The 19964-nt window shown below is 32.7% G+C and overlaps 1 protein-coding gene across 7 annotated transcripts in view; it reads right to left on the bottom strand.

Moving 5' to 3' along the window:
- LOC143057152 (uncharacterized) overlaps positions 1 to 19964 on the bottom strand; it is a 77408-nt gene that overhangs the window by 34070 nt on the left and 23374 nt on the right. For 3 of the 7 annotated variants that reach the window (XM_076230393.1, XM_076230394.1, XM_076230397.1), the window contains one exon: positions 5968 to 7887. In XM_076230393.1, the coding sequence (XP_076086508.1) occupies positions 5968 to 7887 (1920 nt within the window). Of the gene's footprint in view, positions 1 to 1824; positions 2099 to 5967; positions 7888 to 8583; positions 8696 to 8796; positions 8902 to 17291; positions 17423 to 19964 lie in introns of those variants that run through there. The other 4 variants (XM_076230396.1, XM_076230395.1, XM_076230399.1 and 1 more) reach the window with 4 other exon arrangements.

Below are 19964 nucleotides of genomic sequence, written 5' to 3'. Positions count from 1 at the left end.
AATACAATCATATAGATTCGTCAGTCGCTCTTTGAAAAGCATCTTTAAATAAAGAAACCGTTTTAATAGTTGATATACCGAACGGACATGTTGATAATTGACGTAAAAAGTGCACAAAAAAACAACAAGAAATATTTTGACCATGACTTTTAAAATAACAACAACCAATGATTTAAATCTACCATCCATGCAAGAAAATAACACCATATATTATACATCATTTCATATTTTTTCGGTACACAGCGGTCACTCATAAGTTTTAAATAAACTGAACGCAAAGTAAAGACAGTAGTAACTCCTGTGTGATTCTTTTTATAAGAGCATTTTCTTAGATTTTCTTAAATCGTTGTCAGATTTATCACATTTTATGATATGGGTTTTGCTAATTGTTGAAGGATTCTGCAAAATACTCTCCCACTATACTTCCAACCATATTTTGTAAATATTACACCTTTTTCATATTCCTTGACCGTTAACTTAACTTAATTGTGATAACAGCAGTATTTTGAGGTTAACAGCAACACCAAAGAGAAGGAGAAAAACCAAGTATAAGCACGTTGATTTAGAAGTTGAGAAAGGTTACATCAACAACGATTAGATCAATAGACTGGAATTGGTTATTGGCTTCCATAAATGTATGTAAAATCATATTGTACTGTCTTTATAAATTAAATTCGTTTAGTCCATGAAGTTCGCGCACTTTAATACTTTAATCTTGAAGTTAATATCACAGTTAACTTGATACCCCGAATGGTCAACGATCATTAATAAAAGAAACACAACTTATAAGGTCCTTAACAATAAGAAAAGAAAAAGGAATTCTTACATTGTAAGAGGCGTGGTGGACGAACGCTAAACAAACATATTGTGATCGAATAATTATACCGTTGTACTGTTAAAGATGGATATAAGATACATGTAATATAAATCACCACAGGACATCCTCATAAATAGATACCAAAATCGACTTGTATATATTTAATCTATTATTATCGCATTTAAATCGAGAAATTAAATTCGAAGATACGAAGCGTTAAGAGTCTGTATCATATTAAGTCTATCATTCATTTTGTTTGTCAACCGATACAATGCATTACGTATGTAAAGACATTTTGCAATGAACTTCATATGCATTTATTTTGTAAATGGTATATATGAGTGCCCTTCACTTCTTTACTTTTTAAGTTTCATTTTAGACCATTTTTCTCTATTCTTTGTCCTTCATTCTCTATTCTATCAATGCTCTTCAACTTTGTATTTATTTGGCTTTTTAACTATTTTGATCTGAGCGTCACTGATGAGTCTTATGTAGACGAAACGCGCGTCTGGCGTATAAAATTATAATCCTGGTACTTTTGAATACTATATGTTTCAGCACCTCGTTATTCCAAATCCTCTATTTTCCATAATCTTTGTTTTAGCCATTTATTCTGCAGTTATGTCCTTAGTTATTCTCTTTTCTACAAAACCCATCCATAAAGACCCTCATTTATCAAACGATCTTTAATATACTTTTGATGATTTCACATAAATACGTCACAGTATCGACAGGTGCTTGATTGTGTATTGGATGTACGTTATTTTGAATTTTTTTTTCAATGCATATTAAATTTTCATGATTCACACACAACATGACTAAGAGTTTTTATTATGTAAGTATGATAATATTATTGCCTGTATCAGCAGTTTTATTACTTTTACGTGTATTACATGCAGAGCTCTATCTTAGAAAAAGGGACAGTCGGTGGCCTTTTGTATAGTAAAATTTCTGTCCCTATTTAATATACACCCCCAATTTTATAGATGTCCTAATGAAAGGCAAAATTTCCCAGACGATCTCATTTAATAGAACTACCTTTTGTATTATATATATACAACTCGTCTAAACATCAACCCAACAATGTTAGATCTGTAAATTTGCTTTCGCAATTTTTTTGTTCTTCCCTCGCCGGGATTCCAACCCATGCTACTGAGATATCGTGACACCAAATCGCCTGCACTGTAGCCGTCCCGCTATACCATACGACCACCTGGGCTTCATAATGACGCTTGTATATTTTTAGGTCTTTCCACCTCTTGGAAGTAACAAATCATCTCCCTTTTAAAAAAAATTGTCTAGCAACAATATATTTTTGAAATCAGCGTACAATAAGGCGTCATTTAAAACTGGAAATGACATTTTCAACCGATTTTTAATATTTTTGTATCAAAATAGATTTTTTCTCTGGTGGAAAGACCTTTGTTTTTAAATATTAATGTGTTCTTGTTCCAAACATCAATGAAATATTACCCACTTGACATTCAGCAACCAACAATATATCGTTGAAGAAATAAAATCGATCAAATGTGATATACATGGACACAAAAAGAGTCCGTTCCTTGTAAAAGTAACTATACAATAAAGTTGCTTTAAAAACAGCAAGGCCTTAGAATATAGTTTACTCACTCGACTTAAAATAAAAGATCATTGAAAAGAAAATACAATTCTTATATCATTTAATCATTTTTATGATGGTACTAGACTTGATGTCTATTGTAACCCCAGCTTGACATATATACAAGAAAACCACTAATATACAAACTAAAGTATTCAGCACGCATCAAAATCATAAAATTGCTTTAAATGCATACGATCTCGTAGTAAGGTGTGGAATGTAACAACTATCGACCAGAGACCAAACTATGTAGATTTAAAAGAAACTAAATTTTATGTGTGTTTACCTTACAACTGAATCAAACCAAAACAAGGACATACAAACAAAAATAAAAAACAACAAAAAACAAACTTGAAAGCAAATATAACTTAAACTGAATGTGATTTGAATGACGTTTTTGAATGTTTTTGCTTATAGACAACTTGAATTGACTTTAATTTGATCGCTTTACATATTGTCCTGAACAACTAATCGAAGAGTCGTGCACACTCTGAGTGACTGTTATCTTCACTCAAACTTTATATAAGTACCTCGTCCTGAACAGGCATGAACTATTTGCCACTGGACGTTAAAAAACAAAAATTCAATTCATTTATATTAGTAGAACTTTCATTTTGTTTTTGCGAATTATGTCAAAGACAATGTTACATTTGTGTATACCCGACTGGTGTAGTTTGTCATACTTAACATACCAGCCAGTTAATCAACAAGGAATTTATATTAATTTCTGTTTCAGATTAACTGGATAGAAATTTTTAATTGGATTAGTAATATCAAACAAAATCAAAAGTATTTGTCAATTTTAATTGGATTACGATAAACTATGTCAACAATTTATATACGAAATAATTCTCTTAAGGGAAGGGTTAAACCTATAATCTTGACATATTTCATTATTTGTAAATTACATACGGTTTTAAAACGAAGTGTCACCAACCAGAAACGTACTGTTATATACTATACACAAACCCACCCATGTCTTGTGCTTAAAATGTTCAAAACGAAACTACGACACCGTCTTCGTATTTCAAAAGTATTTGAATAAAAGTTTACGTGCTAGAACAGACTGATAGATATAAAAAGATGTGGTATGAGTGCCAATGAGACAACTTTCTCACCAAGTCACAATTTGTAAAGGTCGAACATTATAGGTCAAGGTACGTTCTTCAACACGGAGCCTTGGCTCACACCGAACAGTAAGCTATAAAGGGCCCCTTAATGACTTAGTCTAGTGTAAAACCATTCAAACGGGCCGAAAAACTAACGGTCTTATCTATATAAAAAACAGAAACATTAGTGAACACATCAACAAACGACAACCACTCTGATGTTTAGTGGTTGTCTAAGTATTCAGATAAGCTTAGAAATTGTTAACAGCATCACGTTTTTGTTGGTGTAAGAATACAGAATGTTCCTATCGTATGTCAATTTTTGTATAATTATAGCTATACATGGGCGTTGAATCGTATGGACCAGTTAAGTAATATATCTAATAACGGCTCTAAATATAACTTTCATGCACCATAAACTGTTATTCGTCCTTAACCTATTGAGTTGGGTTGCTGTTTCGTTAACATTAATCTTCTTCTTTTACATTGCTTTAAACTAAGGATTCGTTAACATTAATCTTCTTCTTTTACATTGCTTTAAACTAAGGATTCGTTAACATTAATCTTCTTCTTTTACATTGCTTTAAACTAAGGATTCGTTAACATTAATCTTCTTCTTTTACATTGCTTTAAACTAAGGAGATGTGGTACGATTGCTTATGAGAAAACCCACCTGGCAGTCCTGTCCACATAATGTAGCTTTAAGGAACTAAAGGTCACCATTAAGACTTCAACAATGAACAAAATTAATACCCTAATATACATGTTATGCGCGTTATTATATAATAAATAATGTACCATTGTAAAATTTGCACTTTCTTATTAGATTCTTGTACTTCTCAAGGTGATTTTTTAAGCCAATTGAGGAATGTTTAGAGATAACCCACATAATTATTAGCTGTCAATTTCCCGGTAAATTTCTCTGTATTGTTAAGACAACACTCAATGAGCTTCTTGAATGACTAGATTCAATATTTTTGTGGTATGTATCTCTAAGATAATGTATAATTAGAGATGATTGAAATATCTAAAGTTAGATCATACGTTTTAAAGAGGAAACACTCATTACTTCACAATACTTTTCAAGCGCCTCTAATTCATCATGTTCACTTAGACATCAATCGTATGTTTAACATCAAAGCAACAGTTTAAAAATTTTAAGTTGGCAAATAAAAAATGTCTCCCATAGTATTCCAAGTGGAAGTACATTAGCAATTATAATTTTATTTACCGACTTGTCGACTCTTCTCTTTGTATGTAAAATTCAAATGAATTGTTTCTTAAAAAGATTAATGGGGCTTATTAGAAGAAAGATAATTTATACAAAACAGTGTAAAGATGTTTTTCATAAAAATACATAGTCCTAACAATATACAAGTGACGAGATATGTTAACTTTAACTTTAAAAATGTAATTTGATTATTGATTCAGTTTCTAAAAACCGTGATAAGGTGGCGTGCAGATAAAACAATATTAAAAAAGAATAACACAGTATTTTACAGTTTTGTAAGCATGTGTAACTATGAAGAAACAAACTTACCACATTTCAACGTCACACTTGCCAAATCTATGCCATATTATACAAGTTTGTTATATTGGATCTTAATCTATAGTGTCAATGAATATTAAACATCTGATGTTTTCCGCAGGGTAAATTACATAATTGAGTTATCTTTCGTTGTACAAAAACGATAATCGATGGCCTACGAACGATAGGGGCGACCAATTTCATTAAGCCGAAAAAATAATAGGCATGATAAAAATAACGCAGAATATGTTTTCAAGTGATAGAATCGGCTTATGTTTTAGGCCTTTGTGAACAATGTCAGATTTTTTAATACAAAATATTCAAAAGCGCTTCAAAATCAGATATGTCAAACAAAAATTGAATTTAAAGTTTTGTATCTGTTAATGTCCATATTTGACTTACTAATTAAGGGTAATATTCAGATTTCAGTATTCAGATGAATAGAAAGAGGAAATATAATTTCTTCATTTGGTGTGTTTTATTCATTGGATGAGAGGAGTGTGTGCCCTGTTCATGTATACCTTGGCATTTAGCCGAAACATATAATAGGGTCGACCCAATGGTGAATGGTGAATAAAAACAAAAATGGTCACCTGGTCTCCTTCTTGCCAAAGTGAGACGTCTGTTTGTGTGTGTGTGGAATAATCAAATCAAGTCAAAACGAAGACATTAAATTTGATGCCTTGTGTAGCGAGAAGAGAGTGCCTCGTTTTCTGCACGTTAAAAACACTTTCAACAACTCGTTTATTAGGCCCGACAAGTACAAATAAAGCAAAAGTTAATTTCTGTACCTGTTAGTGTACAAGAGTTGACTGATTGCAGGATTAAGACATACAATACTACATGAACAATAATATATAACTCAAGCAATAAAAGAAAAAATAAAGAATCTTACCGTTGCTTCTTTATTCAGCTGCACTAGCGTCTTGCCATCAGTAACTATATGTAAACCATCTCCATGAGAGCCAGTCAGGTCTTTGTTTGTTACATCGTTTCTATGTTTGTATGAACTCAGCTTAGCTCGTACTACATTGAACAAATGGTTTTTGTCTTTCTCCCATACTTGTTTTAATGTTTCGTCGTGTTGCGGTGGAATAAATTTATGGTAATTGTCTATACCAACAGAACATTCACTGTCATCTGCAGAAGAACTGAATGTGTCGTCACTTCCTGACATGAACCCGTTTGGTAGAGAATGCCTTTTATTAATACCAGTATTTGATAAAGCCCTTACCACTCCATTATTTCCATGTGTAGAGTTTTTAACACTAGAACTACTGACTCCATTTATGTCTAATTCTCTTAATTCAACATCACACTGAATTTTGCTAGATTCCATTTGTAGAATTTGCAGCCATCTGCTTAGATCAGCGTAGTCGCAAGCATTTAAGTAAATGCTTTTCTTATTTTTCTGTGTCAGCTTGAACACATACATTCTCTTATAGCGTTTATCTTGGTCCGACACATATGCAACTTCACATCGATTTAAGAAAACCACAAGGTCAGGAGTTTCGTCCTGATTTTGAGTTTTAAACCCGTATAAACATCCTTTACTAACTACACACCAAAGCTTTTGCCATTTGATAAGATACTTATATTGCAAAAACCCAGATATGCTTATATCGTTCAGGTCTTTTAATTTAATTTTTGAGGACCCTGACTTTTCAGAAGCGCTTTTCATTAATCGGTCTTTCAGATCTGATGCAGTTCTGACAATTCCTTTACTAAGACCCTTTTCAGATTTTCCGAAGTCTAGCGATTGGGATAATCGCTTATCATGTGATTTAGCTAGAGGTGATTGGCCATTTGCAGTCAGGTGATTCTTTCCAGTGTCATCAAGAGAATGAGTTTCCCCATTCTCATCCGATTTACTGTGCTTGCGTTTCGGTTTAAAAAGACTTTCCAAACTACCAAAGGAACGAATTTTCTTAAACGTCAATGACTTTTTATCGGCCAATTCACGTCCTTCAAAATGCATTGCTTTCATTGGAACTGATTTCAAACTCTCTGATTCATTATCACGTCTTAACTTTCGCCTGATGTCTCCTATTGAGTTTCGAACATTTTGGCTTCTATTCAATGACTCTTGGTCATCTAAGTTATTCGTACCGTCATTAGTTTCATTCCATGCATACGACGATCTGGTACTCGTAGTTGATTTAGGTGATGGTGCGTATGTTGGTGATATACATGATCCTTGAGGTCTAGATGATATTCCTGGAATTGAATGTCGACGTGGTTCTTGTAGTGTACCATTTTCAGGTTCACTATCATTATCAAGTTTAGAAGCAGCTTTAAGCAATGTCATCCATTCTTCCTGAGCAAACTGGTTATCTAAACTAAACAAATATTTTTTTCTCGAAGAACAATCATCAATTATTATCTGGTATTTATCTATTCCTGATACAGTTTTCGTAGAAACATCTTTCGATTTCACTGACCGATACACAAGAGATCTGACTGAACAGCCCGGTAGAATAACAACTACACTTGGCTTTTCTGAAGACTCGTTTTCAAAGACACAAAATAACATATCTGCAAGTATACACCATACGTTCTTGTGTTCTGATTGATCGTATAACCATCCCGCTCTTTCCGGATTTTCCAAATCTGTCATCGTTACATTTCGGAGTTTATCGGTTAGATTTGACATTCCGTTGACATTGGAAATGCCGTTTTTGAACTCAACACTAAAGCCCGGGTAACGCATCATTCTTTTTTGAGTTTTCAAAAATCTTCTACGTAGGACATCACGATGTTCATTTAGATCATCTGACACAACCAATACATCGTTCTCTGAGGTACAGGTCCCTTGCTGTAATAGATAAAAGCATAAAACAATATAAATGAAAGAATGCTTTTAATGTTAAATTAACTATATATATGAATATTTAACGACGAGGTCCACACGCAGAACCAAACTAGACTAAATATAACAAGACGAACGTTAACCAAACTTAACTATATGTGCTAGAAGACCAACCAAACTTGACTAAGTACAAATAAACTTGACTAACAGCCACAAGTATAATCACACTTGACTAAATGCCACATATATAACCAAACTTGACTAAAATCACAAGTATAACTAGTAAACATAACTAAGTACCACAAGCAGAACCGACCTTGACCATAAAGCACAAGAAGAACCAAACTTGACAAAAATCCACAAGAAGAACCAAACTTGACGACAAGTACCACAAGTAGAGCCAAGCTTAACAATGTCCCACAAGTAGAAACGACCTTGACTAAGTACAACATGTAGTACCACACTTGACTAAGACCCACAAGTAGAACAAAAAACTTGCATGAACTAGAAGTTATAAAATCTGTAAAAAGGAGGAGACGAAACTCTTTTTTCAAATCAATGCTACAAAAATATCAGAGGAACGAAACTTTTGTTCTCGTGTTTTATCTAGATGATTGCTGAAAGATTTGTGATAGCATAAAAAATAAAGATCTTAAAGCTGGCAATTCTCAATGTCGACATATATATAGGTATTCTACTCACGTTTACAAGATATCAAACCAAACTTATTTCCGTCACATAACAATGTAATCAAATGTGTTCCTTATACACTACTAGTATATAACATATCTTTCAAATTTAGAATACGTGAAATTGAATGCTTAAGTCTCGTATCTCTTTCCAAATCCACGATAATTAGTGCAACGCATTGATAGAGTAGATGTGTGTTAAAATAAAATATACAAATATAAGTACCATTTATAGGCCGTTATGTCACACTGCTTTCGTTCGTGTACAGTCTTCAATTGAAACACAGATTAGCCAAAAATCCCAATAATCCCAAAAGTTAAAATTTCACAATGAGAATTATCCTTAACCAAAGGGTAATTTTCTTTAATCCATAAACAATGTGTTAGGTCTTGGCATAGAGCCACCATGTCGCATTTATAATATAATACTTGTTCGATATGATGTGATTTAAATTATCGTGTCTTTGAATGCATCAATGTTTGAACAGCTGACTGCATATTATGCAAGGTATAATATATTTTGAAAAAAGCACAGTATACACCTGACAGCTTTGCTATTGAGATGGGTTTCACAGTTTCATTTGGGATTATGTTGTAATTGAAATATTATTACGCTTACGATGTAATTGAAATAATAACACCTTCACATGTTTTATTAATACCTGTTATGCATGTAAATTGTAAATACAGCATTAGAAAACACAAAACACAGCCAATCTAAAATATATGCCATAAAAGAGGGACGAATGATACCAAAGGGACAGTCAAACTCATAAATCTAACCAAACTGACAACGCCATGGCTAAAAATGAAAAAGACAAACAAACAACAGCACACACGACACAGCATAGAAAACTAAAGAATAAACAACACGAACCCCACCAAAAAACTAGGGGTGATCTCAGGTGCTTCGGAAGGGTAAGCAGATCCTGCTCCACATGCGGCACACGTCGTGTTGCTTTGTGATAACAAATCCGGTAAATAGTCTAATTCGGTAGGTCAAATTCATGAAAGGGAAGGAGATTGTAGTTACGACGTAAGGAACATATCCGATATCATTTGTGAAACGGTTATTCCATAACGGTCAACCAACTCGTGATGGCGTCCGTAAAATTTACGAAGGGATGGTTTCAACTTCACCATTTGGAACTCTTGGTTTAATAGCTTCCTTGTGAGCAGCAACCCTCTATCAAGAAAATCATGATAGGAAATGCAAGCACGGGAATATCGTATCAATTGGGAGATATATACCCCGTATGCAGGTGCTGCTGGAATGTTGCTACTTAGAAATGGAAAGTTCTCAATTGGAAAGCTGAAATCATCTCTTTTGTCGTAAAGTTTTGTTTTCAACCGACCCTCATTGTCAATTTCTAGATGTAAGTCAAGATATGAGGCCGACTTAACTGTATCTGTAGTATCCTTTATCTCTAGCTCGATTGGATAGATGCGTTCCACATAGTCACCAAATTTTGAATTATTTAGGGACAGAACATCATCTACATAGCGAAAAGTAGAGTTAAAGGATATTGCTAACTTCTTATCTTTCTTCCTAAGAAGTTCCTGCATGAAGTCAGCCTCATAATAATAAAGAAACAAGTCGGCAAGTAGAGGGGCACAGTTTGTTCCCATTGGAATGCCGACAGTCTGTTGAAAAACACGTCCTCTGAACGTAACAAATATGTTGTCAATCAAGAAATCAAGCATCTTGAAAATATCAGTTTCAGAGAATTTTTTGTTCATAATATTTAGTACTCATAAGTGTATATGCGGAATCAAGATTCCCCAGAATCTACATTGTATTGTTACAAAATAGTAAGGCATCGATGTTAATTGGATATAATGCTGTTTCAGGGCAGTTTTGTTCGTTTTTGCACTAAATGCACATAAAATGATTATCACTGGAAAAAGGGGAAACGGTGTGGTGCACTCGCTGAAATGTTTCGCCAGTTTTACTTGTAATAGTATATATCCTGTAATATGAAGTTTTTCTGTAAGTATCACATAAACTTAACACTTTATAAATGTATACTATGATAATGAGGTTATGTTAAAGCAGACCAGACAGACATGTACACCTTACAATTATTTCATACTACAAATATAGCAGACCTAATGCTATTAGTATTTGAAAAAAAAACCCAGAAAAAACCCAAAGACTTAACATTGACCAGTACTGAATCATGCAAATGAGGTCAATGTCAACTCAGATGATACCAGCTATATCGACATATAATTATTCCATACACTTAATATAGTTGATATTGTCCTTGAAAAACAGACCAAAACACTCAAAACTTAACACTGACCAATGAACCATGAAAATTAGGTCATGGTCATATGAAACATGCCCGGCTGAGATGTACCCCTTACAATCATTCATAGCATTACATATACTTTACCTACTGCTTATAGTATCTGGGAAACGGACCTAATCAAGTAACTTTAACCCTAATCCATAAAATAAGGTCGAGGACATGTTAAATGTAGGAATTACCATATAACTATAATGTAGCTTCCCTATTTCTCACAATAAGTGCAAAATTCATTCACATGACAAAAAGAACTGTTATTTTCAAGCAGTAACTGATCTATTAAAATGATGTCAAGGATAATATACATAAGCCAGATGGCAACTTCGTAACACAAGAAATCTAGAAGCAAGGTATGAAGCACACAGGTCTTAAACCTTCTGAAATGTAATAGTTTTATACAAATACTTTAAATCGCAATACATATGTCTCGCATGCATGCTGCTGCGACGTTCGTTGTCGCAGGCGAGACAAAAATGAAGGACTGGCTTTATGTAATGCCAATTTTAGATGTATAGGGAACACCTAAAAAAAAAGAGGTGTTTCATTTAAAAGATATATCATCCACATACACTCTAACGAATGTATTTGTTTTTATGTATATAACGGAAGACAAAAACATTATTTGAGGTATTCTTATAAGAACCTAAATTATGACCTTTCGTGATTTTTGTAATGATATTGACACCCCATAGAGACAAAATCACTAGTTCAGTGCATAAAAATCTAGTCCCAAAACTAATTAACATTTTTGTTAATAGAAAACAAATAATAACTGTTTCATTTTATGACTTGAAAAAGTAGAAGTAAAATCTAGGCCTACTAAATTCCTTTAGAATAATGTACACCTATAATGTGCAGTATGACATATCATTTGTCAAGCGTAAAGTTATTAGTGTTATCTTGGAAATCTAAGCTACTACTGTCTATTACCATTTTATAATTAAAAGTAATTACAACATGAAGAGTTCAGTGACACACAACACCTTCATTGTCAGATGTATACCCTCGATAGCGATAGGAGGTATATTAAAAAAAAGATATATAAAAGAATGGACATGGTGTGGTTTTACGTCATACACTCACTTTCAGTACTGTTCTATCATATACAGTCAAACCTGCTTAAGATAATTCCTTTATTAAGCAAACGCCTATGTTATAAGGTCGTATGAGACCTTGTTTTTGCTCTCCCTTAAAATATGTCTTAAAACAAAGTCTACTGTAAATAGATTTATTATACATAAATCGTATATTTTCAAAACTGCAGAGATCCAGATAAGAATTCACAAATTGGGGTTTTTACCCACCATTTTCTTATATAATTGGGTGATAAAGTTTTTTGATTGCATTATCAATTCCAATTCACCCCTCATGTTAATATCAAATTGGGTTTTTCACCACCAAGCTCCTTAATAAATTGGGTTTTTTCATCAACACAATATTGAATATTTAGGCAATATCAACCCCAGATTTGTTTTCCATCTTAAATATGTTTCTTTCTTTGTTTAGCTGTTTTATTTGATTTAGGGTTAGGGTTGGGGTTATTTGCTAGCTGTTTTATTTGGTTTATTGACTGAGAAGCAATTGTAGGTTAAATTTGTGTTCCGTTTCAAACCTTCTGCCAGTTTTGTATTTTCTCATATAAACTGTAAAAAAAAACCGGATATTTATAGATTATTACATGGCATTTTCCATATGGCCCTGGTATCAGCCCTAGACTCCCATATCAAGCCAGAGGGCAATATCGATTTCAGAACAGTTTGTCTGAACCCGGTTGTTCTTGAAACAAGCTGTATAAGTTTTCCGAGGTACAAGCGCCATAGAGGGAGAGCTCCAGACGTACTAACTCACAGCCATGTTCACATTTAGTTGAATTATACAATATACTTTTAATTTTGTTCACTGTTGAAGGCCATACCGTGACTTATATAGCTGCTTAAGTCCACTTCATTTGGGTAAGTGTCTCCCAAGTAAACAAACCACAACTTCTTATTTAATCAAATGACTTATCTTTTTGCGAAAGTTTGGTATGCAAAAGTGCAAAGTTATAAATGGGTGTCTTGCAATATCGAAGTGATAATCTATTTGTCAGATCTCTTATATCTTTTGACGAAATCAAACCATCATGGTATATTCTGCATTTGTATAGACCGAAGTGTACTAAATGATATTCATATTATACATGTTAAATGAATGAACAAATATTAAACCTATCTTTTTATTGTTTTCCGCCCATGTCTGCTCATCGCCAGAAATAAAGTTTGTCGCACGAAAAAATGGTATTAATTCCAGAGTCAAAATTTAAAGAACTTATTTTCCGTGTTTTCTGGTATTGTACGAAAGAGAATTGACCTAACAAAAGAATTGCTATCTTATGCTGTTAGTAACACATGTAGAGCAGTGGGTCGTTGTTGGACATATAAATCTTTAAAGAATTATGAACGAATTACATTTTCGAAAACAATTTTCACGGAACACTTATTTATGATTTGAACTTTGACTTTTTAATTAATTCCAATATTAACAGTTTAAAAATAACAGACTATGGTTATTTAAAAAAAAAATAAGAACATTTTCCGTATCAAGTTAGTTAGTCAGATAAAACAACCGTACGATTGACAAGATATCGACACGCAATTACGACTACATCGGTTACTGTAGTTTTGGTCCTTTGTGGTTTATAGACATATCGTGATTTTTGATCGTAGAAGATGACAAAATGGCGGAACGCAGAGAATTGATACTCAAAATTTAAAATCGATGGTGATCTCTTATCTAGCGGCATAAAACTTTAATATCTATAAATTTGAGAATTTTTATACAGAATGGACATAATATCAATTTTTGATTTTTTTGCGAAGTTTCCCTTTAATAACGGCACTTTAATTGTTGACAAAAAAGAGCACATCAAATAGACCAGAGTGATACCGTATTTTTGTTAATGTCCACTTCGAAACGGTTCAAATCTCCTTCAGTATCTGGTTCTAAAATTATGAAACAAAATCAGTGTACAGCGTAATACGTGTTTTGATGAATATAATCTTTTTTGTTACTATTGCAATATGGAGATTGTGGGAAACAAACCCATGTAAATATGTCCACTACAAAACGGTCACCTACGAAACAAGTATTGGAGATTTTTATTTTTTTCAATTCTATTCGTGCAAAACAAATAGCAAGGGTTAGTTTATGAATACTCATGAAAATGTCCACTACGTAACATAAGTTGTACGTTTATATGTGAAGTACTGTCTAATATTTATCGATAAAAAATGGTTCTCACATTCAGAAAAAAATGAGATCTTTCTAGTTTATAAAGTAAAACAAGCTAGAATGTCTATAGGAGACATTAAAATGCAATAAGATGCGCGTTTAAAAGCAGTTTCGTGTCCCCTGCGAAACAGTACATACATTATGAAAAGGATATCATTTTTAAGAGTATTTAATATTGCACTTTTTATTTTTATTTACAATCAGGTCTACAATAGAGGTATTCAAAATAACTCTAGAAATAAAAAAATTGACAAGTTGATTTTCATTTTTTTTACGTCTGAAATTCACATTTTTATTGAAAATTGCCCTAAAAACAGACAACAATATGTATTACCTTTTAATGTATACATGTTGAAGGTCGTACATTAACCTATAATGGTTTACTTTTTTGAAATTGTTATTTGGATGGAGAGTTGTCTCATTAGTACTCACACCGCATCTTCCTATATCCATATACCTGTTCAATATATTGACAATGAAGCAGCTGTCGGGTCAGGTATTGTGGTAAGTAGATATTCTAATTGTTTTCAAAGTTTCAATGTTATTTGCGCGTTTAAGGTGGGTTTATTTGGGAAGAAATGGAGGGGTAGCAATATCCCATATCCCAAAAGTGCAAAACTGTTGTTCTTAATTTCTCGTCTACCTGTCTCTAGCGAATACTAAACGTCTTTCCTACTTCATTATGGCATAACGGGTATGGACAAGAATTGAACCAGCAGTCGCTTCCCGGGGGAAGAAATAGCACACATAGCCACCTGCATTAAATGATTTAAAACAATAATTATTATATTTACTATGTTTTTATTCAGGATAAATCAATATTCTTTAACAGTCTTAGGGCCAGCTGAAGGACGCCTCCGGCTGCGGGAATTTCTCGCGACATTGAAGACCTATTGGTGACCTTCTGTTGTTGTTTTTGGTATGGTCAGGTTGTTGTCTCTGTGATACATTCCCCATTTCCATTCTCAATCTTATTAATCACAAATCTGATGTAGGGTGACACATGCGTTTCCCCTGACAATTATTGCCATATATCATAACTTCCTATAAAATTGCCTCATCGCTCATTCCAATATTTTGTGACATTCCTAGTTCTTGGGAGTTTTCTGTATTTTAATATAGTTCGTGTTTTTCCCATATTCAAATTTCTTAAAGCTTGTTCACCCTTCCAATTTTATGATATAATAGTATGTAGCTGTTTTCATTAGAACCATTAATAATATATCCACAAAAAGATATGTCATAAAATGTTGAAACGTGATTAATTCATCACCATAATTTCATCATGTGCTATCAGATATACGTTTTTAGTGTCAATATCAATAAAACACTATCCAGTTACGATTATCTTCGCATTTTTTAATACCATAATTACGATTCTCTTTTTATCCTAGTTACGATTATCATCCCGAATTTTTCAACGGCAATTTTCAAAGCGCTTAGACAATTCCAGTGCACCGTTACGATTCAAATATGATGTAATGGTATAGAAAAATCTTGCAGCTGAGTAACTAGTGACAAAAACATGCTACATTTGAGTAAAATGACTGTAAAGAATTTACCTATATCTGCCGTCGCCATATTGGGATAATCGTAATTGCAGTTACTATTATCTCTTTAATACCAGTGAAATAGATAAGGGTAAATAACGCAAATGGTAGTCAATAAAAGGGTTGAAAACTCATGGTTTTGGAATATAATTGGGTTTTCCTTTGAATTAATTGGGTTATTGAACCCTGCAATGGGCAATTGCATTGGGTTTTTTATTATTTGTATTGCGTGATCACGCAAATACGCAGCTTATCTGGAGCTCTGAAAACTTTTACAAAATTGTATCTTAGTTACTTGAATTCAATGTGGCAGTATAAATTCTCTATCAGGGCTTTGTTATTACGATTTCTCAAGCACATTTTGATGTTGATATAAAAGCACAGCCGCCAATATGAACAACTTAATTCTATGAGCCACTATCCTGTAGCTACGAGCCTTATTTGGTAAAGTGTTATTAAGTTTCGTTTTATTTGTATATGCTGTGTTTTGTCTTTTATGCCTACCTATATTAACACCACAAACCTCATCTTTAATCGTCTTTGTTTGTTGCCTTTGAAAAAATATCAAAGAATTAAATATTTACGACAAAAGAGGGGCGGAAGATACCAAAAAAAAATGAAATAAGTATCTACGAATTCCAGTAAGCCTCATTTTTATCCTGGTTACAACAAAATTATGTGTTCAATATCAAGACAAAATTACAACATGAAACAAAGTTACGAAACCTTTTTTGAAGTTTGGAAGAAAAAAGCGTCTATAAGATTTAAAGGAAAACCTCAGTTCAAGTATAGTCTGTGTGGTGCATTTCAAAAATAAGATTAGGTAAGACTTCCGTGACTTTTCCGTATTTGACTTTCGACTTATATCATTCAGGCCTGAATACTCGACTAAGTATCTAAACTACCCACTTGCTCAAATAATCACTTCTTACGATACATTTTCTTTGTTAAAAATATACTTGCAAGTAATCCACAATTAAGAAAACAAAATAATACTTAATACTTTCGCGAAAATTGGAAAGTATTATAACAAAGCGTCTATATTTGAAAATTCGTTTTATTAGGAATCGTGGCTAGAGAGCTGTGAGTGTGTTTTCAATGTTGACGTTTTCAAGAATCATATAACTCGTATTTAGAAAATTGTTAATAATGTTTTTTAACACAAATGAGATATTTTAATGTATTGCTCGTAGTTAAAGAAATGAAAAAGGCATACTAGGTTAAATATTTTTGCCTGTACATACCCAATGCTTTGAGGATCGAAAGGAAATTCAATCAGTATTCAATTGGCACCAAAACTTTATATCTTATGATAAAGATTAATGGCATAATTAAAAGTATTAAATTCCATTTTAAAATTAAATCCGATGAAAAGTTAAGAAATACGAGCGTTCGAACATATGTTTTGAGATATGTATGAACGTACATTGAAGTATATTTATCGTTGTGCATTGAAAATGGGAGTCAACAAAATTAAAATACCAAGTAACTTTTATTCATACAATTCAAATAATTGGAAACATTACGAAGTAAATCTTTTTTTTCACTTACAAATGAAAATTATCAAAATAAATGTATATTACTCGTACCTGCTGGTATGTATACAAATCCTTCTACACATGTTCCTCAGAATGTAAACAATGTTTGATTTTAAATATTAAATTCATGTTCGTTCAAAAATAATAAATACTAATAAAGTCGTTTATAATTCCCTTAATTAAATCTCCTGTTCCATACCGATAACCATAAGGAGATTATAATAAGCATAACTGGATTGTCACTGGCCGTAACCTGATTATTTCAAGTGAATTTACGGTCAGTATATAGCTCAACAAAAGGAAGAAATTAAAGTATATTTTCGTAATTAATAAACAGACCACAAAGAAATCCTATTTTAGAGATATCTTATATCTGACACGTCTTTTCATTAAAATTTTTAAATGCCCATATAAGTGGAAACCTGTCTCGAAATCTTTTGTTCAATATTTTTGTATCAATTATTGAGTTATGCATTAAACCAGATATAAGTTTTAATATTCAATATTCGTGGATTATACTGAAAGGTAATACTATATTTTATTTTCATAACCGTAATCTTCAGAAACATAGATAATATACGTGTTTTTACAGTAACCCATTTGTAGCTTTTTAGAAAATCAACATAGCCTTTTGGGCCACGATATAATGTATAAAACACGTCAGCCAAAAATGTTTATCATCCTAATGACTCGAATATTTTGTTCATTTCTTTGAAGATAACTGTTTTAAATTTTACAAAGCAAAAAGAGCATACACTATACATCAATAGAAAATGCGATTTGTGAATGGATAATTCTATATTCAAATCGTATACGTAAAACAGCAATTAAAATCAGCTGACTAACCTTTAAATGGAGATTACAAAGATTGCCTTTCAATACACAGTATAATAAGAACATTACCAGTGTTTTTAATGTTTGAAATAACAATAAGTAGAAGTAGAATTTACAAAAGAAACATAACTATACGATCTGTATATGCAAATGACTACAAAATGGAAAATAATAAACGAATATAAAGAACAATTTAATATTCTAGAAAGGATAGGTAACGAAGGTGTCATATCCAAAATATTTCAAAAAGTCTAATTATATATTTTTTTGGTTACTCAGGTTATGAACGAGCCTTGCATTGATTACTCTAAAGAAAACTACTGGAAGTTGGTATGTGACAACTATCCACCTATGCCAGAAGGACATTGATGTAACTAGTATGACCTCTATTTTTCAAAGAAATCCTATGTGTTGCAGGTCTGCATATAATTTTATTGTCTTGCGACAAACCCAATCCCAGAGAGGAACCAATTCCCCCCTAAAAAAAAAAAAAAAAATAGCATGCTAAGAAGCCTTTTCTACTAAAACTATTAGAAAAAAAATTCCGCTCAAGCTGTGATTCTAAACGGAGAGATGGAACATACCAAATGGACTTTCAACAGGTTATGTTCTTCTCATATATGTTATGATGGTAAGATACTAAACCCCTAACGGGAAGGATCGTGCCTGATATGCGTTTACTTTTCTACATTGGCTAGAGGTATAGGGGGAGGGTTGAGATCTCACAGACATGTTTAACCCCGCCGCATTTTTGCGCCTGTCCCAAGTCAGGAGCCTCTGGCCTTTGTTAGTCTTGTATTATTCTAATTTTAGTTTCTTGTGCACAATTTGGAAATTAGTATGGCGTTCATTATCACTGAACTAGTATATATTTGTTTAAGGGCCAGCTGAAGGACGCCTCCGGGTGCGGGAATTTCTAGCTACATTGAAGACCTGTTGGTGACCTTCTGCTGTTGTTTTTTTCTATGGTCGGGTTGTTGTCTCTTTGGCACATTCCCCATTTCCATTCTCAATTTTATTTCAAACTAATAAGTTAAAAAACCAAACCGACAAGACAATGCAAACAAAACTAGAAACGACGGAAAGACAAATAACAGTCTGATACAACATAGAAGTTTAAAGACCGAGCAACAATATTTGACAAAACTTACAATTTCATAGAATTGAAAACATCGTTCATTTTAGTCTATGAAACCGAAAGGGGAGGGGTTTGAATTGCATAGCTAGTGCATACCCCGATACTTTGTAGCATTTAAATGGTAAAATTGAGAAGATATTACAAATGTCACACTACGTTTCAATCTCTTGACACAGAAATTATCCTTATACACTTCAATCATGTAAGTTTGTTATCTAGAGATATTTAATCTCAAATCACTACGGATCACTGCCAGTCAACGAACAAAACCTACTACGAAGTAATTGAAAAACAATAATTCATTATTGTTAAGTTCTTTCGTCTCAAATCGATAAACATTCAACAGTTTGACAACATAAAGTGACGTTCCGAAATGTAATAGCAAAGCCTTAGTACTCGGTCATTTCAGGTTTAAATAAATAAAACTTAAATATGAAAATTAATTATTTCAACACCTATTCTTCAAATTTGAAATAATTTTATAGACAGAGCACGAGGCCTAATATTTCATTCATTCATTTGTTAAATATTATGATAATTATTCCGTTCAGATAAAATAATAATGTCATTTCTTCTGTACATCTTGACAATCCATTTAATTTAGCTGTTCATAATCAAATATTTTTAAAGTTAATCAAATAAAATTAACGGTACCAATTTCTTGCAAGTGTGGATGCACATACATGTAGTCCATTTGGTAGATAGACGGATATTTATAAAGCGGACAGTTCCCCAATCTATTCAATACGATA

Source organism: Mytilus galloprovincialis, chromosome 13, assembly GCF_965363235.1.
Source record: "Mytilus galloprovincialis chromosome 13, xbMytGall1.hap1.1, whole genome shotgun sequence".
Lineage (NCBI taxonomy): Eukaryota > Metazoa > Mollusca > Bivalvia > Mytilida > Mytilidae > Mytilus > Mytilus galloprovincialis.
The sequence above is the reverse complement of the archived record's forward strand: the minus strand, read 5'-3'. Positions and strand labels throughout refer to the sequence as shown.